General features: G+C 54.1%; 2 protein-coding genes and 1 long non-coding RNA gene across 7 annotated transcripts; 1 reads left to right on the forward strand and 2 right to left on the reverse strand.

The window, feature by feature from the left end:
- The first annotated feature begins 48 nt into the window (after positions 1 to 48).
- On the forward strand, positions 49 to 12,214 carry BCKDHA (branched chain keto acid dehydrogenase E1 subunit alpha). Of its 5 annotated transcripts, XR_013185946.1 has the most exons (13): positions 49 to 203; positions 801 to 953; positions 1,651 to 1,737; positions 1,824 to 1,932; positions 2,566 to 2,727; positions 3,506 to 3,712; positions 5,685 to 5,826; positions 7,434 to 7,605; positions 9,292 to 9,422; positions 9,924 to 9,968; positions 10,170 to 10,994; positions 11,150 to 11,188; positions 11,227 to 12,214. XR_013185946.1 is itself a non-coding variant. In XM_077193033.1 (9 exons), the coding sequence occupies exons 1-9, from the start codon at positions 132 to 134 to the stop codon at positions 9,460 to 9,462; spliced, it is 1,275 nt and encodes a 424-aa protein (XP_077049148.1). In that variant the 5' UTR covers positions 49 to 131; the 3' UTR covers positions 9,463 to 9,693. The 5 variants fall into 5 exon arrangements, 2 of the variants coding, with proteins under 2 accessions (XP_077049148.1, XP_077049149.1); XR_013185945.1 differs by lacking the exon at positions 11,150 to 11,188 and having other exon boundaries at positions 10,170 to 11,005; positions 11,200 to 12,214; XR_013185944.1 differs by having other exon boundaries at positions 11,150 to 12,214.
- On the reverse strand, positions 9,334 to 9,837 carry LOC143696528 (uncharacterized). Its single transcript, XR_013185949.1, has 2 exons — positions 9,758 to 9,837; positions 9,334 to 9,592 (listed from the first exon to the last, which is right to left on the reverse strand). It is a non-coding gene; the product is annotated as an uncharacterized LOC143696528 (long non-coding RNA).
- Positions 12,215 to 12,567: 353 nt separating the features above from the next.
- On the reverse strand, positions 12,568 to 18,584 carry CRX (cone-rod homeobox). Its single transcript, XM_077193078.1, has 5 exons — positions 18,276 to 18,584; positions 17,116 to 17,211; positions 16,360 to 16,472; positions 15,963 to 16,001; positions 12,568 to 14,073 (listed from the first exon to the last, which is right to left on the reverse strand). The coding sequence occupies exons 2-5, from the start codon at positions 17,198 to 17,200 to the stop codon at positions 13,372 to 13,374; spliced, it is 939 nt and encodes a 312-aa protein (XP_077049193.1). The 5' UTR covers positions 17,201 to 17,211; positions 18,276 to 18,584; the 3' UTR covers positions 12,568 to 13,371.
- Between the last annotated feature and the right edge of the window lie 2,825 nt (positions 18,585 to 21,409).

The following is a 21,409-nucleotide window of genomic DNA, read 5'->3' on the forward strand; positions in this document are numbered from 1 at the left end:
CCCTTATAAGGCCGCCAGGGGCGTGGCTCACCCTCAGGCCGCGCAGCCAATCAGATCCCTGGGGCCGCTCCACCGCCCCCCGAGCAGCCAATCAGCGCTCGGCACGGCGCTAGGCCACGCCCCCAGGGAAGATGGCGGCGCTGCGGGCGCTGCGGTGGCGGCGGCGGCTCCTGGGGCTCGTCCCGAGGCGGCTCCTGGGGACCGTGAGTGGGGACAGGGGGGACAGAGAGGGGACATTGGGGGGGACATTGGGGGGGACATTGGGGGGACAGGGAGGGGACACAGAGGGGACACTTGGGGACATTGGGGGGACAGAGAGGGGAGACAGGCAGGGCACCCAGGAGTCCCCATGTCCCTGTTGTCCCTGATGCCACCCCAGTGTCCCAGCGTCCCCAGTGCCACCTGTGCTGTCCCCGTTGTCCCCATGTCCCAGTCCTGGTGTCCCTGCTGTCCCCATGTTCCCGTGTCCCCGGTGCCACCCCTGCTGTCCCCGTGTCCCCAGTGCCACCCCAGTGTCCCCATTGTCCCCAGGGTTCCCCTCAGGAGCGGCCGCAGTTCCCGGTGTCCCCATGTCCCTGTGTCCCTGATGCCACCCTTGCTGTCCCCTCGTGTCCCCAGTGCCACCCCAGTGTCCCCATTGTCCCCTCGTGTCCCCAGTGCCACCCCAGTGTCCCCATTGTCCCCAGTGTCCCCTTGTGTCCCCAGTGCCACCCCAGTGTCCCCATTGTCCCCGTTGTCCCCTCGTGTCCCCAGTGCCACCCCAGTGTCCCCATTGTCCCCATTGTCCCCATTGTCCCCAGGGCTCCCCCGAGGAGCGGCCGCAGTTCCCCGGAGCCTCGGCCGAGTTCGCCGAACGCCTCGAGTTCATCCAGCCCCAGGTGCTGGCCGGGATCCCGGTGTACCGGGTGATGGACAGGCAGGGACAGGTGATCCGGGACAGCGAGGACCCCCAGGTGAGACAGGTGACACACCTGGGACAGGTGACACACCTGAGATACACCTGGGACAAGTAACACACACCTGGGACAGGTGACACACACCTGGGACAGGTAACACACACCTGGGACAGGTGACACACACCTGGGGCAGGTAACACACACCTGGATCCCGGTGTACCGGGTGATGGACAGGCAGCGACAGGTGATCTGAGAGTCTGAGGATCCTCAGGTAACACACCCGGGACAGGTGACACACAGCTGGGACAGGTAGCACACACCTGGGACAGGTGACACAGCTGGGATGGGTGACACACCTGAGATACACCTGGACAGGTAACACACACCTGGGACAGGTGACACAGCCGGGATCCCGGTGTACCGGGTGATGGACAGACAGGGACAGGTGATCCGAGAGTCTGAGGATCCACAGGTAACACACGTGGACAGGTGACACACCTGAGATACACCTGGGACAGGTAAAACACCTGGGACGAGTGACACACCTGGGACAGGTGACACACCTGGGACAGGTGACACACACCTGAGATACACCTGGGACAGGTAACACAGCTGAGATACACCTGGGACAGGTGACACACACAGCTGGGACAGGTAAAACACCTGGGACAGGTGACACACCTGGGACAGGTGACGCATGGGACAGATGTCCCACCTGCCCAGGTGTCCCTCACCTGTCGCACCTGTCCCGCAGCTGCCCAAGGAGAAGGTGCTGAAGCTCTACAAGACGATGACGCTGCTCAACACCATGGACAGGATCCTGTACGAGTCCCAGCGACAGGTGAGCCTCACCTGGGGGGGCGGAGCTTATCTGGGGGGGCGGAGCTCACCTGGGGGGCGGAGCTCACCTGTGTCCCACCTGCGCAGGGCCGGATCTCGTTCTACATGACCAACTACGGCGAGGAGGGGACGCACGTGGGCAGCGCCGCCGCCCTGGACGATGCCGACCTGGTGTTCGGGCAGTACCGCGAGGCAGGTGAGGCCCAGGTGTGCCAGGTGAGGCTGTACCTGCGTCCCCAGGTGTGCTGCTGTACCGGGGGTACCCCCTAGAGCTGGTCAGGGTTAGAACAGGTGACACAGGCGTTACCCAGGTGTGACACAGGTGTGACACAGGTGTGTCACAGGTGTGTCACAGGTGACTCAGGTGAGGCTGTACCTGCGTCCCCAGGTGTGCTGCTGTACCGCGGGTACCCCCTGGAGCTGTTCAGGGTTAGAACAGGTGACACAGGTGTGACACAGGCGTTACCCAGGTGTGACACAGGTGTGTCTCAGGTGTGTCTCAGGTGAGGCTGTACCTGTGCCCCAGGTGTGCTGCTTTACCGCGGGTACCCCCTGGAGCTGGTCAGGGTTAGAACAGGTGACACAGGTGTGACACAGGTGTGACTCGGGTGACACAGGTGTTACCCAGGTGTGTCTCAGGTGTGTCTCAGGTGAGGCTGTACCTGTGCCCCAGGTGTGCTGCTGTACCGCGGGTACCCCCTGGAGCTGGTCAGGGTTAGAACAGGTGACACAGGTGTGACACAGGCGTTACCCAGGTGTGACATGTGTGACTCAGGTGTGTCACAGGTGTCTCAGGTGTGTCTCAGGTGAGGCTGTACCTGTGCCCCAGGTGTGCTGCTGTACCGCGGGTACCCCCTGGAGCTGTTCATGGCCCAGTGCTACGGCAACGCGCGCGACCCCGGCAAGGGCCGCCAGATGCCCGTGCACTACGGCTGCCCCGAGCGCCATTTTGTCACCATCTCGTCCCCGCTGGCCACGCAGATCCCGCAAGGTGACGCGCCTGACCTCAAACTCGCCCTTTTTAACCCAAATCTTCCGCTCTTTCCCCACCCCTTTTTTCCCCTCCCAGAATTTTTGCTTTTTTACTCAAATTCCTCCCCCTTTTTCCCCCAAACTTAACCTTTTTTCCTCCAAAATTCCTCTCCTTTTTTTCCCCCATTTTCCCCTCAAAATTTTCCCCGTTTCCCCACCCTTTTTTTCACCAAATTTCCCCTTTTTTCCCCCAATTCCTGGCCTTTTTTCCCCAACCTAAAATCTTCTCATTTTTCCCCCAGATCCTCCCATCTCTCCCAACCTGAAATTTTCTCATTTTTTCCCCCAAATCCCCCTTTTTCCCCCAATTCCTCCCATCCCTCCCAACCTAAAATTTTCTCATTTTTTCCCCCAAATCCCCCCATTCCTCCCACCCTAACATCTTCTCATTTTTCCCCCAAATCCTCCCATCCAACCCAACCTAAAATTTTCTCATTTTTTCCCCCAAAATCCCCCTTTTTTCCCCAATTCCTCCCATCCCTCCCAACCTAAAATTTTTTCCCCCAAATCCTCCCATCCAACCCACCCTAAAATTTTCTAATTTTTCCCGAAATCCCCCTTTTTTCCCCAAATCCTCCCATCCCTCCCAACCTAAAATTTTTTCCCCCAAATCCCCCCATTTCCCCCAAATCCTCCCATCCAACCCAACCTAAAATCTTCTCATTTTTCCCCCAAATCCTCCCACCCCAAACCCTTCTCACCATGTTTTTTCCCAAAATCCCGTGTTTTTCCCCCAGCCGTGGGCGCGGCCTACGCCATCAAGCGCGCCGACGCCAGCCGGGCCGTGGTTTGCTACTTCGGGGAGGGCGCGGCCAGCGAGGGCGACGCCCACGCCGGCTTCAACTTCGCCGCCACCCTCGAGTGTCCCATCGTCTTCTTCTGCCGCAACAACGGCTACGCCATCTCCACGCCCACCTCCGAGCAGTACCGCGGCGATGGGATCGGTGGGAAACCCAAAAATTTGGGGCGTTTTGGGGCATTTTGGGGTGTTTTGGTTGTTTTGGGGTATTTCGGGGCGTTTTGGGGCGTTTTGAGGGGTTTTGGTTGGCCCCATCGTCTTCTTCTGCCGCAACAACGGCTGCGCCATCTCCACGCCCACCTCCGAGCAGTACCGCGGTGATGGAATCGGTGGGGAACCCAAAAATCCCGAAATTTGGGGCGTTTTGGGGTGATTTTGTGGTTTTGGGGTATTTCGGGGCGTTTTGGGGTGTTTTGGGGGGTTTTGGTTGGCCCCATCGTCTTCTTCTGCCGCAACAACGGCTGCGCCATCTCCACGCCCACCTCCGAGCAGTACCGCGGTGATGGGATTGGTAGGAAACCCAAAAATCCCGAAATTCGGGGCATTCTGGGGAGATTTGGGGTGGTTTTGGGTGTTTTGGGGCATTTTGGGGCGTTTTGGGACGTTTTGAGGGGTTTTGGTTGGTCCCATCGTCTTCTTCTGCCGCAACAACGGCTACGCCATCTCCACGCCCACCTCCGAGCAGCACCGCGGCGATGGGATCGGTGGGAAACCCAAAAATCCCGAAATTTGGGGCGTTTTGGGGCGATTTTGGGTGTTTTTGTGGTTTTGGGGCATTTCGGGGCGTTTTGGGGCGTTTTGAGGGGTTTTGGTTGGCCCCATCGTCTTCTTCTGCCACAACAACGGCTGCGCCATCTCCACACCAACTTCCGAGCAGTACCGCGGTGATGGGATTGGTAGGAAACCCAAAAACCCTGAAATTTGGGGCATTCTGGGCTGTTTTGGGGTGTTATTATGGTTTTGGGGTGTTTTGGGGTGTTTTGAGGGGTTTTGGTTGGTCCCATCGTCTTCTTCTGCCGCAACAACGGCTGCGCCATCTCCACGCCCACCTCCGAGCAGCACCGCGGTGATGGGATTGGTAGGAAACCCAAAAATCCCGAAATTTGGGGCATTCTGAGGAGATTGAGGGTGTTTTTGAGGGGTTTTGGGGGTGTATTGAGGGGTTTTTGGGACAGGAGATTCCTGGGAATTTGGGAAAAAAAAACCCCTGGGATTTTGGGGGGAAATATCTGAGAATTTTGGGCAGGAGATTCCTGGGAATTTAGGACACCAATCCCCAGGATTTTGTTGCACCAGTTTTGGGATTTTGGGACAACAATTTGGGGATTTTGGGACACAAATCCCTGGGATTTTGGGACACCAGTTTTGGGATTTTGGGACAACAATTTGGGGATTTTGGGACACGAATCTCCACGATTTTGGGGTTCCAGCTCCCCAGGATTTTGTGACACCAATTTTGGGATTTTGAGACACAAATGCCCCGAATTTTGGGACACCAATTTGGGGATATTGGGACACGAATCTCCAGGATTTTGGGGTTCCAGCACCCCAGGATTTCGGGACACCGATTTTGGGATTTTGGGATACAAATCCCTGGGATTTTGGGGTTCCAGCTCCCCAGGATTTTGTGACACAGATTTTGGGATTTTGGGATACAAATCCCTGGGATTTTGGGGTTCCAGCTCCCCAGGATTTTGGGACACCAAGTTTGGGGATTTTGGGAAAGCAGTCCCTGGGATTTTGGGACACCAGTTTTGGAATTTGTGACACCAATTTTGGGATTTTGGGACACCAATCCCTGGGATTTTGGGGTTCCAGCTCCCCAGGATTTTGGGACACCAAGTTTGGGGATTTTGGGAAAGCAATCCCTGGGATTTTGGGACACCAGTTTTGGAATTTGTGACACCAATTTTGGGATTTTGGGGCACCAATTTTGGGATTTCAGGCTTCCAGCTCCCGGGGCCCTCAGCAAGGAGGGAAACCCCAAATCCCAGGGTTTTTTTTTCAGTTTTTCCCCCCCAAACCCCAGCGTTTTCCCCCCTGTCTCACTGCGGACACAAACCCCCCCAAATCTGGAGTTTTTTCCCCCAAACCCTGACCCGTTTTTCCCCCGCCAGCCGCTCGGGGTCCCGGCTATGGGCTGCTCTCCATCCGCGTCGACGGCAACGACGTTTTCGCCGTCTACAACGCCACGCGCGAGGCCCGGCGGCGCGCGGTGGCCGAGAACCAGCCCTTCCTCATCGAGGCCATGACCTACAGGTGGGGAAACAGAGATTTACCCAAAAAAACCCCTTCTTTGCAAAAAAAAAAAAAACCACAGCTTTTTTTCCCCGAAAAAATACGATTTTTTTCCCCAAAAAATCAGCTTTTTTTATCCAAAAAATTCGATTTTTTTCCCCAAAAAAATCCGATTTTTTTCCCCCAGAAACTCAGCTTTTTTATCAAAAAATTCGATTTTTTATCCAAAAAAATCCGATTTTTTAATCCAAAAGAAATCCGATTTTTTAGTCGAAAAGAAATCTGATTTTTTTCCCCCAAAAAATCCGATTTTTTCCCCCCAAAAAATCAGCTTTTTTATCCAAAAAAATCCGATTTTTTAATCCAAAAGAAATTCGATTTTTTATCCAAAAGAAATGCGATTTTTTCCCCAAAAAAATCCGATTTTTTTTCCCCAAAAAATCAGATTTTTTTATCCAAAAAAATCCGATTTTTTAATCCAAAAGAAATCCGATTTTTTCCCCAGAAGAAATCCGATTTTTTCCCCAAAAAAATCCGATTTTTTTCCCCCAGAAACTCAGCTTTTTTAATCCAAAAAATTCGATTTTTTATCCAAAAGAAATCCGATTTTTTATCCAAAAGAAATCCGATTTTTTATCCAAAAGAAATCCGAATTTTATCCAAAAAAACCCTGATTTTTTTCCTCAAAAAAATCCTTTTTTTTTTTTTTCCCAAAATGTTCCACTTTTTTCCTGGAAAAATTTGTTATTCCCCTTCCAAAAAAAAAAATCAAAATTTCCCCCCAAAAAATCAGCTTTTTTTCCCCCAAAAAATTCTGCTTTTTCTCCCCAAAAAATCTGATTTTTTCTCAAAAAAAAATCCACTTTTTTCCAAAAAAATCTGATTTTTTTCCCCAAAAATTCTTTTTTTTCCCAAAATCGCCGTTTTTTCCCCCAGAATCGGCCACCACAGCACGAGTGACGACAGCTCCGCGTACCGCTCGGATTTTCCCCATTCCCCACGGATTTTTCCCATTTTTCCCCCCGTTTCCCATGGAATTTTTCCTGGATCTTTTCCCCCATTTCCCCACGGATTTTTCCCCAGATTTTTTTCCCAAAATCGCCGTTTTTCCCCCCAGAATTGGGCACCACAGCACAAGCAACAACTCCCCATGTGACTGAGATTTTCCCCTGTATTTCCCATTAATTTTTCCTCGTTTTTTCCCCCAAATCTCAGAGCTTTTTCCCCATTTCCCCACAGATTTTTCCCCCAGATTTTTTTCCCAAAATCGCCGTTTTTTCCCCCAGAATCGGGCACCACAGCATGAGCAACAACAACTCCCCATACCACTGAGATTTCCCCCTGTATTTCCCATTAATTTTTTCCCCCAAATCTCAGCGTTTTTCCCCCATTTCCCCATGGATTTTTTCCCTGATTTTTTTCCCAAAATCGCGGTTTTTTCCCCCAGAATCGGGCACCACAGCATGAGCGACAACAACTCCCCATACCACTGAGATTTCCCCCTGTATTTCCCATTAATTTTTCCCCATTTTTTCCCCCGTTTTTCCCCCAAATCTCAGCGTTTTTTCCCCATTTCCCCACGGATTTTTCCCGGATTTTTTTCCCAAAATCGCGGTTTTTTCCCCCAGAATCGGCCACCACAGCACGAGCGATGACAGCTCCGCGTACCGCTCGGTGGACGAGGTGAATTACTGGGACAAGCAGGACCACCCCATCTCCCGCCTGCGCCACTACCTGGGCCACCGGGGCTGGTGGGACGAGCAGCAGGAGCGAGACTGGAGGAAGAGCTCACGCAAAATGGTGTGAAAAATCGGGATTTTGGGAAAAAATGGGGAAAAAATTGGGATTTTTGGGAAAAAAATGGGAAAAATGGGAAAAAAATGGGAAAAAAATGTGGTTTTTTGGGGGGTTTGGGGTGAGTACCTGGGGCTGGTGGGATGAGCAGGAGTGGGAGTGGAGGAAGAGCTCACGCAAAATGGTGTGAAAAATTGAGATTTTGGGAAAAATAGGGAAAAAATTGGGATTTTGGGGAAAAAATGGGGAAAAAATGGGATTTTTTGGGGGGTTTGGGGTGAGTACCTGGGGCACCGGGGCTGGTGGGATGAGCAGGAGTGGGAGTGGAGGAAGAGTTCCAGAAAAATGGTCCGAAAAATCGGGATTTTGGGAAAAAAATGGGGAAAAATTGGAATTTTCGGAAAAAAAAGGGTTTTGATGGGGAAAAAATCGGGATTTTTGGGAAAAAAATCTGAATTTTGGGTTTTTTTCGGTTGGTAAAAAATCAGGATTTTGGGGTGGGAAAAAAATCGGGATTTTTGGGGAAAAAATCGGGATTTTGGGAAAAAATAAGAATTTTGGGGGTTTTTGGAGTGGGAAATAGGATTTTGGGGTTTTTATGGTGGGAAAAAATTGGGGATTTCTGGTGGGAAAAAAATGGGGATTTTGGGCATTTTTGGGGGTTGGAAATATTCAGGATTTTGGTGGTTTTTGGGTGGGAAAAAAATCGGGATTTGGGGTGGGAAATAATCGGAATCTCGGGGATTTTTGGGTTGGAAATATTCGGGATTTGGGGGCTTTTGGGTGGGAAATACTCGGGATTTTTGGGGTGAGAAAACCTGGAGTTGGGGCTGGGGAAAATCCACGATTTGGGCGAAAAAAACCCGCGCGAATTTGGGCTGGAAAATCGGGGATTTGGGCTCGGGGACTTGGGCTGGAAAATCGGGGTTTTTTGCTGGAAAATCGGGATTTTTGCTGGAAAATCCGGAATTTGGGCTGGAAATATTCGGGAATTTGGGCTGGAAAATCGGGGGGTTTTGCTGGAAAATCGGGGTTTTTTTCTGGAAATTGGTTTTTTTTGCTGGAAAATGGGGAATTTGGGCTGGAAAATCAGGGGTTTTTGCTGGAAAATCGGGAATTTTGGCTGAAAATTGGGAGGTTTTGCTGGAGAATCGGGGTTTTTGGGCTGGAAAATCGGGGATTTGTGCTCGGGGACTTGGGCTGGAAAATCGGGAGTTTTTTCTGGAAAATCGGGATTTTTGCTGGAAAATCGGGAATTTGGGCTGGAAATTCGGGAATTTTGGCTGGAAAATCGGGAGGTTTTGCTGGAAAATCAGGGATTTTGGCTGGAAAATCCGGAATTTGGCTGGAAAATCGGGGAAATTTGGGTTGGAAATATTCGGGAATTTGGGCTGGAAAATGGGGAGGTTTTGCTGGGAAATCGGGGGAATTTGGGCTGGAAAATGGGGTTTTTTTTCTGGAAAATCGGGGATTTTGGCTGGAAAATCGGGAATTGGGCTAGAAAATCCGGAATTTGGGCTGGAAAATGGGTTTTTTTTTGCTGGAAAATCGGGGAATTTGGGCTGGAAATTCGGGTTTTTTGCTGGAAACCGGGGTTTTTTGCTGGAAATCGGGGTTTTTTGCTGGAAAATCGGGGTTTTTTGCTGGAAAATCGGGAATTTTCGGGTTTGAAAGCCGCGGTCGGTGCCGCAGGTGCTGGAGGCGTTCGAGCAGGCGGAGCGGGAGCCGAAGCCGCCCCCGCGCCTCCTTTTCTCCGACGTTTACCTGGAAATGCCCCCGAGGCTGCGGCGGCAGCGCCAGGAGCTGCAGCGGCACCTGGAGACCTACGGGGAGCACTACCCGCTCCAGCAGTTCCAGAAATAACCGGGAAAACGGGGATTTGGGGGAAAAAACGGGGATTTTGGGGAAAAAAACCCGGGGATTTTGGGGAAAAAAACAAAAAAAAAACCAAAAAAACCCCAGGAAATTTCGCAATTCTGCCCCCAAAACTCACCTGGAGACCTACGGGGAGCACTGCCCGCTGCAGCAGTTCCAGAAATAACCGAAAAAACCCGGAATTTTGGGGAAAAAACCGGAATTTTGGGAAAAAAAACCGGGAATTTTGGGAAAATGCTGAGATTCCGCAATTCTGCCCCAAAATCTGCCCCCCAAAACTCACCTGGAGACCTACGGGGAGCACTACCCGCTCCAGCAGTTCCAGAAATAACCGGGAAAAGGGGGATTTGGGGGAAAAAACGGGGATTTGGGGGAAAAAAAACAAAAAAAAAAACCCAAAAAACCCCCAGGAAATTTCGCAATTCTGCCCCCAAAACTCAGCTGGAGACCTACGGGGAGCACTACCCGCTCCAGCACTTCCAGAAATAACCGGGAAAACGGGGATTTGGGGGAAAAACCGGGGATTTTGGGAAAAAAAATCAAAAAACCCAAGAATTCTGGGAAAAAATGCCGAGATTTCGCAATTCTGCCCCCAAAACTCAGCTGGAAATCCCCGGGGAGCACTGCCCGCTGCAGCAGTTCCAGAAATAACCGAAAAAACCCGGAATTTTGGGGAAAAAACCGGAATTTTGGGAAAAAACCGGGAATTTTGGGAAAAAAAAAACAAAAAAAAACAAACCAGGAAATTTCGCAAATCTGCCCCAAAATCTGCCCCAAAACTCAGCTGGAAACCCCCAGGGAGCGCTGCCCGCTGCAGCAGTTCCAGAAATAACCCAAAAAACCCCGGGAATTTGGGGAAAATATTTGGGAATTCCCCCCCCAAAAAATATTCGGGAATTCCACAAAAATGTCCTGGAATTCCCTAAAAGTCTCAGGATTCCCCAGATGTGCCCCAAAATCTGCCCCCAGATCCCACCTGGAGACTCCCAGGGAGCCTTTCCAGAAATTTCTGGAATTCCCAGAAGTTCCCTAAAAAAAACCCCTCGGGATTCCCTAAAAAAAATTCCCAGAAATCCCTAAAAAAAAAAAAAGAGAATTCTCTAAAAAAAACCTGGAATTCCCTAAAAATCCCTGGAATTCCCTAAAAAGAAAAACCCCTGGAATTCCCTGATCTCCCCCCAAAATCGCCCTCAATAAACGGCATTTCGGAGAGGAGGAGCCTCAGAATTTTGGGGAAAGATCCCTGGAATTTTTTGGGATAAATCCCTGGAATTTTTGGGGCAGAATCTCTGGAATTTTGGGGATGGATCCGAAGAATTTTTGGGAATCGATCCCAGGAATTTTGGGCTGGATCCCTGGAATCTGAGACCTCCGGGAATGTCAGGAACACCCAAAAAACCCCAAATCCACGGAAAAATAAAGGATTCTCTTGGCCACGCCCCCTCGTTGTGGCCACGCCCATTCCCCTCATGGCCACGGCCACGCCCCCCCAGTTCCCCTCATTAGCGTTAATTAACGAGGCCCCCCCCCCGTTCCCCTCATTAGCGTTAATTAACGAGCCCCCCCCCCCGTTCCCCTCATTAGCGTTAATTAACGAGCCCCCCCCCCGTTCCCCTCATTAGCGTTAATTAACGAGGCCCCCCCCCAGTTCCCCTCATTAGCATTAATTAACGAGGCCCCACCCCCGTTCCCCTCATTAGCGTTAATTAACGAGGCCCCCCCCAGTTCCCCTCATTAGCGTTAATTAACGAGGCCATCTCATTTTTGCACTTTTTTGGTTTTTTTAATTGGAATTTTCTCTTTTCCAGGTTTTTTCCTTCCGGGAGGGAAGGGGGAGATCCATGGGGGGAGGGGCCGGGGATTCCCCAAAAATTCGGGAATTCCTCAAAAATCCGGGAATTCCTAAAAAAATTCGGGGATTCCCTAAAAAAAAATCTGAGGATCCCAAAAATTCGGGGATTCCTTTAAAAATCCGGGAATCACCCAAAAATCCCGGGATTCCCAGAAAATTCCGGGATTCTCCAAAAAATTCGGGGATTCCTTAAAAATTCGGGGATGCCCCAAAAATTCGGGAATTCCCCAAAAAATCCGGGGATTCCCTAAAAAATCTGAGGATCCCAAAAAATCCGGGGATTCCTTAAAAATTCGGGGATTCCTTAAAAAATTTGGGGATCACCCAAAAATTCTGGGATCACCCAAAAATTCGGTGATTCCCCCTAAAATTTCTGGGATCCTCGGCGCCTCGGGAATTTTCGGTTTTCCGTGAATTTTGTCCATTTTCCGGGAATTTTGGGTTTTCCGTGAATTTCGGGTTCTCCAGGAGGAATTTCCAGGCGGGAATTGTCCGTGGTCCCGGAATTAATGAACGATCCGGGAATTAATGAACGATCTGTGATCCGTAATTAATTGACGATGATTCGTGTCCCGGTAATTGTCCGCGATCCCGGCAATTAATTAAAGATCCGAAATCCATCGTTAATTAACGCTCTGCGCTCTCCGATTCTCGGGATTTCCCCCCAAAATCGCCGGCATTAATTAACGCTCCTCGATCCAGCATTAATGAACGATCACGATCCGTAATTAATTAACGATCAGCGTCATTGTCCGTGCGCCGCTCCGGCTCCGTAATTCTCGGGATTTGCCCCCAAAATCCCCGGCATTAATTAACGCTCCTGGATCCAGAATTAATGAACGCTCCGCGATCCCGGCAATTAATTAAAGCCCCGTGATCCAGAACTGACGAACGATCCGTGTCCAGAATTAATTAACGATCGCGATCCAGAATTAATTAACGACGATCAGCGTCATTGTCCGTGCGCCGCTGCGGGCTCCGAAATTCCCGGGATTTCCCCCAAAATCCCCGGAATTAATTAACGATCCTGATCCGGAATTAATGAACGATCCCGGTCCATAATTAATGAACGATCCCGGTCCATCATTAATTAACGCTCCGATCCATCATTAATTAGCGCTCCAGGCTCTCCGATTCCCGCCATTTCCCCCCAAAATCGCCGGAATTAATTAAGGATCCCGGTCCATCATTAATGAACGATCCCGGACCATAACTAATTAACGCTCTGATCCATCATTAATGAACGATCCCGATCCATCATTAATGAACGATCCCCGTCCATCATTAATGAACGATCCTGGATCCATCATTAATGAACGATCCCGATCCATCATTAATTAACGCTCTGATCCATCATTAATGAGCGCTCCGGGCTCTCCGATTCCCGGCATTTCCCCCCAGAATCCCCGGAATTAATGAACGATCCCGGTCCATAATTAATTGACGCTCCGATCCATCATTAATTAACGCTCCGGTCCATCATTAATTAACGCTCCGGGCTCTCCGATTCCCAGCATTTCCCCCCAGAATCCCCGTCCATCATTAATTAACGATCCCGGTCCATCATTAATTAACGCTCCCGGTCGATAATTAATTAACGCTCCCGGATCCATCATTAATTAACGCTCCGGGCTCTCCGATTCCCGGCATTTCCCCCCAGAATCCCCGGAATTAATGAACGATCCCGGTCCATCATTAAGGATCCCGGTCCATAATTAATTGACGCTCCGGTCCATCATTAATTAGCGATCCCGATCCATCATTAATTAACGCTCCGGGCTCTCCGATTCCCGGGATTTCCCCCCAGAATCCCCGGAATTAATGAACGCTCCCGGTCCATCATTAATGAACGATCCCGGTCCATAATTAATTGACGCTCCGATCCATCATTAATTAGCGCTCCCGATCCATCATTAATTAGCGCTCCGGGCTCTCCGATTCCCGCCATTTCCCCCCAGAATCCCCGTCCATCATTAATGAACGATCCCGGATCCATCATTAACGATCCCGGTCTATCATTAATTAACGCTCCGGTCCATCATTAATTAGCGCTCCGGGCTCTCCGATTCCCGGGATTTCCCCCCAGAATGCGCCGCCCCCCCCCCTACAACACCTGGAATTTCCACCCGCTCGGCTCCTTCAGCTCCAGGCACTCCCCCAGCCCCAGATTCACCTTCCAGGCGCCCCCCGCCGCCTCCTTCAGCTCCAGGCACTCGCCCCCCGCCCCAAATCCCAGCCCCGGGGCCGCCCCCGCCCCAAATCCCAGCCCCGGGGCCGCCCCCGCCCCGAAACCCGCGGGGGACGCGGCCAAATTTGGGGGGGGGGGGTCCCAAAGGGCTGAGCCCCCCCCCGAGCTGGGGAGGGGGCGGGGCCAGGGGGGACAGGTAGGGGTCGAGCCCCGCCCCCACCCCGAAGTAGGCGGGGAACCCCCCCTGGGCGAAGCCCCCCGAGGGGGGGAAGGGGCGGAAAGGGGGGGGCGGGGACCCCACCCCGCAGGAGGAGGGGTCGCAGAGCGGGGGGGGCGGGGACAGGGCGGGGCTCCAGATGGACACGGGGGGGGGCGGGGGCGGGGGCGGGGTCTGGGGGGCGAACGGGGGAGGGGCGGGGGGGTCCTGGGGGGGGGAGGGTTTCTTTTTGGGGGGTGGGCGAGGTTTGGGGGGGCCCGAGCCGCCCTGGGTTTGCTGCTGCTGCTGCTGCTGCTGCTGCTGCTGCTGGCGGCACTTGGCGCGGCGGTTCTTGAACCACACCTGGGGAACGGGGGCGGAAAGGGAAACTGAGGCACGGGGGGAAACTGAGGCACGGGGGGCAGGGGGTGACACGGGGGGACACGGGGGGACATGGGGAGAAACTGAGGCACGGGGGGAAACTGAGGCACGGGGGGACACGGGGGGAACATGGGGGGACACGGGGGGGACAAAGGGAAACTGAGGCACGGGGGAAACTGAGGCACGGGGGGAAACGGGGGGACATGGGGGGGACAAAGGGAAACTGAGGCACGGGGGGAAACTGAGGCACGGGGGGACACGGGGGGGCACAAGGGGCAAAAAGGGAAACTGAGGCACGGGGAAACTGAGGCACGGGGAAACTGAGGCACGGGGGGAAACTGAGGCACGGGGGGACACGGGGGGACAGGGGGGGACACGGGGGGAAACTGAGGCACGGGGGGACACGGGGGGGACAAAGGGAAACTGAGGCACGGGGGGAAACTGAGGCATGGGGGGACACGGGGGAGACAAAGGGAAACTGAGGCACGGGGGGAAACTGAGGCACGGGGGGGACACGGGGGCGGAAAGGGAAACTGAGGCACGGGGGGAAACTGAGGCACGGGGGGACACGGGGGGGACAAAGGGAAACTGAGGCACGGGGGGAAACTGAGGCACGGGGGGGGACACGGGGGGCAGAAAGGGAAACTGAGGCACGGGGGGAAACTGAGGTACGGGGGGACACGGGGGGGACAAAGGGAAACTGAGGCACGGGGGGAAACTGAGGCACGGGGGGGACAGGGGGGCAGAAAGGGAAACTGAGGCACGGGGAAACTGAGGCACGGGGGGACACGGTGGGGGACACGGGGGGCGGAAAGGGAAACTGAGGCACGGGGGGAAACTGAGGCACGGGGGGACACGGTGGGGGACACGGGGGGACACGGGGGGACATGGAGGGGAAAAGGGAAACTGAGGCATGGAGGGGCACGGGAGGAAACTGAGGTATGGAGACACATGGGGGAAACTGAGGCACAGGGGGACACGGGGGAACATGGGGGGCAGAAAGGAAACTGAGGCACGGGGGGAAACTGAGGCACGGAGGGACACGGGGGGACAAAGGGAAACTGAGGCACAGGGGGGGACAAAGGGACACACGGTGACATTGAGGTGCCCCTCCTGTCCCACCTGTGCCCACCTGGGACTCACCTGCTCCTCTTGCCCCGCCCCCCCGTCGCTGTGTCCCCTCCTGTGTCACACCTGGCCCATGTCACACCTGTCACACCTGTCCCTGTCCATGTGTCCCACACCTGGCCCTGCAGGTGTCCCAGGTGTCCCATGTCACACCTGTGTCACACCTGTCCCTGTGTCCCAGAGCCCCTCAGGTGTGCCACACTTGTCCCATGTCACACCTGTCACACCTGTCCCTGTCCATGTGTCCCAGGTGTGTCCCGGGTGTGTCCCAGGTGTGTCCCAGCTGTCCCGGGTGTGTCCCAGGTGTGTCCCAGGTGTGTCCCAAGTGTGTCCCATACCTGTCCCAGGTGTGTCTCACCCGTGACTCGGGCAGGTTGATTTTGAGCGCCACCTCCTCATACATGAAGATGTCCGGGTACCGGGTCTCACCTGTCCCTGTCCCTGTGTCCGTCCCACACCTGTCCCATGTCCCACACCTGTCCCACACCTGTCCCATGTCCCACACCTGTCCCACACCTGTCCCATGTCCCACACCTGTCCCACACCTGTCCCACACCTGTCCCACACCTGTCCCAGCTGTGTCTCACCTGCACCCGTGACTCAGGTAAGTTGATTTTGAGCGCCACCTCCTCACGCATGAAGATGTCCGGGTACCGCGTCTCACCTGTCCCTGTCCCTGTCCCTGTCCCTGTCCCTTTGTCACACCTGTCCCATGTCCCACACCTGTCCCAGGTGTGTCTCACCTGCACCCGTGACTCGGGCAGGTTGATTTTGAGCGCCACCTCCTCGCGCATGAAGATGTCCGGGTACTGCGTCTCACCTGTCCCTGTCCCTGTCCCTGTCCCTGTCCCTGTCCCTTTGTCACACCTGTCCCATGTCCCACACCTGTCCCACACCTGTCCCACACCTGTCCCAGGTGTGTCTCACCTGCACCCGTGACTCAGGTAAGTTGATTTTGAGCGCCACCTCCTCGCGCATGAAGATGTCCGGGTACTGCATCTCACCTGTCCCTGTCCCTGTGTCTGTCCCACACCTGTCCCATGTCCCACGTGTCCCATACCTGTCCCAGGTGTCCCCAGGTGTGTCCCAGGTGTGTCTCACCTGCACCCGTGACTCAGGTAAGTTGATTTTGAGCGCCACCTCCTCACGCATGAAGATGTCCGGGTACCGCGTCTTGGCGAACAGCGCCTCCAGCACGTCCAGCTGTGCCCGCGTGAACGTCGTGCGCTCCCGGCGCTGCTTGCGGGGGGTGCCTGGGGGGCACAGAGACCCCCGGGGTGGGGAGTGAGGGAGGGACCCCCGGGAATGGGGAGGGACCCCCGGGAATGGGGAGAGACCCCTGGGAATGGGGAGAGACCCCCGGGGTGGGGAGTGAGGGAGGGACCCCTGGGAATGGGGAGAGACCCCTGGGAATGGGGAGTGAGGGAGGGACCCCCGGGAGTGGGGAGGGACCCCTGGGAATGGGGAGGGACCCCTGGGAATGGGGAGGGACTCCCGGGAGTGGGGAGGGACCCCTGGGAATGGGGAGGGACCCCCGGGAATGGGGAGTGAGGGAGGGACCCCCGGGAGTGGGGAGGGACCCCCGGGAATGGGGAGAGAGTCCTGGGAATGGGGAGAGACCCCTGGGAATGGGGAGAGACCCCCGAGGGTGGGGAATGGGGGGAGAGACCCCGGAAAATGGGGAGGGACCCTCAGGAATGGGGAGAGACCCCTGGGATGGGAGGGGACCCCCGGGATTTGGGGAATGGGGAATTGAGGATGAGGGAGAGACCCCCAGGATTTGGGGAATGGGGGGAGAGACCCCTGAGAGTGGGGAGAGACCCCCGGGATTTGGGGACCCCCCCGGGACCCTCCCCCTCCCACCCCCCTCAAGACCCCCCCCATATTTTGGGGTACCCGGGTACCCCACGGGGGGGGGCAGCAGCTCCAGGCCCAGCCCGGGGACGCCCCCAAAGTGCGGCTGCTTCAGGTACGACATCATGGCGGGGACACCTGGGGACAATCAGGGGACAATGAGGGGACACCGATGGCACCCGGGGCTGGCACCGACCCCCTCGGCCCCCCCAGTGTCCTCCTGATGTCCCCAAGCCCCACAGGTGTCCCCCCAGTGTCCTCAATGTCCCCCCAATGTCCCCATGGTGGCCCCGTCCCCATGTCCCCGATCCCCTGGTGGCCCTGGTGGCCCTGTCCCCAAGGCCCCGTCCCCATGTCCCCAAGGCCCTGGTGGCCCTGTCCCCCTGTCCCCAGCCCTGTGATGTCCCCAAGCCCCTCGATGTCCCCCCCAATGTCCCCATGGTGGCCCCGTCCCCCTGTTCCCATGGCCCTGGTGTCCCCATCCCCATGTCCCCAGCCCCATGGTGGCCCCACAATGTCCCCCAGCCCCATGGTGGCTCTGTCCTCCTGTCCCCAGCCCCATGGTGGCCCTGTCCCTCTGTCCCCCAGCCCCATGGTGGCCCTGTCCCTCTGCCCCCAGCCCCATGGTGGCTCTGTCCTCCTGTCCCCATCCCCATGGTGTCCCCATCCCCATGTCCCCAGCCCCATGGTGGCCCCGTCCCTCTGTCCCCAAGGCCCTGGTGGCCCCATCCCCATGTCCCCATCCCCATGGTGTCCCTGTCCCCCGTCCCCATCCCCATGGTGGCCCTGTCCCCTGTCCCCAAGGCCCTGGTGTCCCCAATCCCCCTGTCCCCATCCCCATGGTGTCCCCGTCACCCCTGTCCCCATCCCCATGGTGGCCCTGTCCCCTGTCCCCAAGGCCCCGGTGTCCCCATCCCCATGTCCCCATCCCCATGGTGGCCCCACAATGTCCCCATCCCCATGGTGGCCCCGTCCCCATGTCCCCAGCCCCATGGTGGCCCCGTCCCTCTGTCCCCATCCCCATGGTGTCCCCGTGCCCCTGTCCCCAAGGCCCTGGTGTCCCCAATCCCCATGTCCCCATCCCCATGGTGGCCCCGTCCCCCTGTCCCCATCCCCATGGTGTCCCCATCCCCATGTCCCCATCCCCATGGTGTCCCCGTGCCCCTGTCCCCAAGGCCCCCTGGGTGTCCCCAGGGCCGTACCTGCGCAGGTGACACGGTGACAAGGCTGCAGGTGGCCCGGCGGCAGCGATGGTGCCACGGTGGTGGCGCGGTGACAGTGCCAACGGTGACGCTGGCGGTGGCACCGACGGTGGCAGGGGAGGCACCCCCGCGGCGGGGGGAGCCTTAAGTAGCCCCCGGTGATGTCACCCCCTAATCCCCAGGGGACAGAGGTGACATTGGTGGCCCGGTGGCTAATCCGGGGTGGCACACGGGGGGGGGACACTGGGGACAGGGGGGGACAAAAGGGGGGCACAGAGAGGGGACAGTGGGGGGGACACAAAGGGGACATTGGGGGGACAGAAAGGGGACAAGGTGGGGACACCGGGGGGATATTGGGGGGACAGAGAGGGGACAGAGAGGGGACAGTGGGGGGGACACTGAGGGGGACATTGGGGGGACAGAAAGGGGACAAGGTGGGGACACCGGGGGGACATTGGGGGGACAGAGAGGGGACAGAGAGGGGACATTGGGGGGGATATTGGGGACATTGGGGGGAACATGGAGGGCACAAAGGGGTGACACAAAGGGGACATTGGGGGGGACACAAAGGGGACATTGGGGGGACAGAAAGGGGACATTGGGGGTGACACGGGGGGGGACAGAGGTGACATTGGTGGCCCAGTGGCACACGGGGTGGGGGGGACACAAAGGGGACATGGGGGGGACATGGGGGGGACACCGGGATCGGAGGGGACACAAGGGGGACATCGGGACTGGGGGCACCAGGACTGGGATTTGGGGACATTGGGGACACCGGGATTGGGGGACACCGGGATTGGGGGACAACGGAACTGGGGCTGGGGACACCAGGACTGGGGGACACCAAGATTTGGGGACATTGGAACTTGGGGACGCTGGGATTTGGGGACACCGGGATTGAGATTTGGGGACATTGGGAGTTGGGGACACCAGGACTGGGGACATTGGGATATTGGGGACACCAAGATTTGGGATTTGGGGACACCAAGATCTGGGGACATTGGGATCTGGGGACACTGGGGACACTGGGATTTGGGGACATTGGGATTTGGGGACATCAGGATCTGGGGACATTGGGAGCTGGGGACACCGGGATTGGGGACATTGGGATTTGGGGACACCAAGATCTGGGGACATTGGGATTTTGAGGACACCAAGATTTGGGATTTGGGGACACCGGGATTGGGATTTGGGGACACTGGGATTTTGAGGACTTTGGGATTTGGGGACACCGGGATTGGGGACACTGGGACACCGGGATTTGGGGACTTTGGTGATTTGGGGACATTGGATTTTGGGGACCCCAGGCCCGGGATTGGGGGCCGTTTTTGGGGTGGGGGAGGGGCGCAGGTGGCACTAATCCGGCCCAGCTGCCGCGTCTGGGCCCGAGGGGACATTTGGGGACAGCGCGGGGGGGGGCGGGGCCAAACGGGGGGGGAGGGGCTGGGGGGAGGGGAACGACCCCTCCCCCCCCAAAAAAAATCCTGAAATCCTTCAGAGGGTTTTTGTTAAAAAATTTCTATTAAATAATCCGATTTTGAATATAAAAAATGGGAGAATTTGAATTTTAAAAATCAGGAGGTTTTATATTAAAAATAGGAGAATTTTAAATTTTAAAAAAATCGATTTTTTCTATTAAAAATAGAGGAGATTTTTGGTTTTTTTAAAAATCTGATTTGTTATATTAAAAATAGAGGGGATTTGGATTTTAAATATCCGATTTTTTCTATCAAAAATAGGAGAATTTTGATTTAAAAATCTGATTTTTTATATTAAAAATAGAGGCATTTTATATAAACATCACATTTTAAAAATAAAACTAGAGGAGATTTTGATTTAAAAATCCGATTTTTTATATTAAAAAGAGAGGGGATTTTGATTTTAAAAAATCCGATTTTTTACATTAAATATAGAGGGGGTTTTGATTTAAAAATCCGACTTTTTTATATTAAAAAATAGAGGGATTTTAATATAAATATCACATTTTTAAAACGAATAATAGAGGAGATTTTGATTTTAAAATATCCAATTTTTTATATAAAAATAGAGGGGATTTGGATTTTAAAACCCAATTTTATTCCACACCCCCCCCCCCAAAATCCCCGATTTCTCCCCCCCATCCCAAATTCCAGCGCCCCAAATTTGGGGAAATTGTGATTATATAAAAATCACTCCTTTTTTAATATTAAAAATGTGATATTTATATCACAATTCCCTTATTTTTAATATTAAAAATTAGATTGTTTAAATAAAAATTCCCTCTATTTTTATAATATTAAAATTGGATTTTTAAAATCCAAATCCCTCTATTTTTTAATATAAACCCCTTGATATTTATATCAAAATCCCTCTATTTTTTAATACAAAAATTGGATTTTTAAATCTAAATCTATTTTTATATTAAAAAAATCTGATTTTTTAAATGAAAACCTTCCTGTTTTTAATACAAAAAATCAGATTTTTAAAATCCAACCCCTTCTATTTTGAATACTCAAAATTTGAATTTTTTTTACTCAACCCCCTCCAATTTTTTAATTAAAATTTTCCCCAATTTTCGGCCCCTTTGAGGAATTTCCCTCCCCTCCCCCCCCCCGCCCCTCCCCCTCCCCCCGGCCCCGCCCCTCCCCCTAATCCCGATTATGGGGACAAAATTATCCCGGGCTGTCAGCAGCAATCAAGGGCCCGGGATCATCCCTAATTAACCCCCCCGCTGTTAATTAACCCCCCCGGGCCTTAATTAACCCTGGAGTTGGAGAAAACCCCCAAAAATTTGGGTGGAATTTGAGGAAATTTGGGATTTTTGGGGGGATTTTCCTCATTTTGGGAAGGCGGAGAAGCCACGCCCACCCCAATTAACCCCCCCCCCCATTTCTTAATTAACCCCCCCATTTCTTAATTAACCCCTCCATTCTCTAATTAACCCCGGAATTGGAGAAAACGCCCAAAAATTTGGGTGGAATTTGGGGAAATTTGGGATTTTGGGGGATTTTATTATTCTGGAGCAATTGGGGTAAAAGCGCCCCAAATTCCCCTTTTTTGACCCCAAAACCAAATGAGAAAACCGAGAATTCAAAATCCCTGGGAATTCTCAAATTCCTGCCTTGGATACCCTGAGTGTCAAAAAAAACTAAAAA

Source organism: Agelaius phoeniceus, chromosome 36 (genome assembly GCF_051311805.1).
Source record: "Agelaius phoeniceus isolate bAgePho1 chromosome 36, bAgePho1.hap1, whole genome shotgun sequence".
NCBI classification, from domain to species: Eukaryota; Metazoa; Chordata; class Aves; order Passeriformes; family Icteridae; genus Agelaius; species Agelaius phoeniceus.

What these genes read in the sequence shown, in the direction of transcription:
- CRX (XM_077193078.1), bottom strand. Translation starts at nt 17,200, where the DNA reads ATGATGTCGTACCTGAAGCAGCCGCACTTTGGGGGCGTCCCCGGGCTG. An exon ending in ACATCTTCATGCGTGAGGAG is followed by an intron (nt 16,002 to 16,359) that starts GTGGCGCTCAAA and finishes ATGCGCGAGGAG; the next exon opens with GTGGCGCTCAAAATCAACCT. An exon ending in TGCCCGAGTCACGGGTGCAG is followed by an intron (nt 14,074 to 15,962) that starts GTGAGACACACC and finishes CCCGTTCCCCAG; the next exon opens with GTGTGGTTCAAGAACCGCCG.
- BCKDHA (XM_077193033.1), top strand. Translation starts at nt 132, where the DNA reads ATGGCGGCGCTGCGGGCGCTGCGGTGGCGGCGGCGGCTCCTGGGGCTC. An exon ending in GGCCACGCAGATCCCGCAAG is followed by an intron (nt 2,728 to 3,505) that starts GTGACGCGCCTG and finishes TTTTTCCCCCAG; the next exon opens with CCGTGGGCGCGGCCTACGCC. An exon ending in GGAAGAGCTCACGCAAAATG is followed by an intron (nt 7,606 to 9,291) that starts GTGTGAAAAATC and finishes TCGGTGCCGCAG; the next exon opens with GTGCTGGAGGCGTTCGAGCA.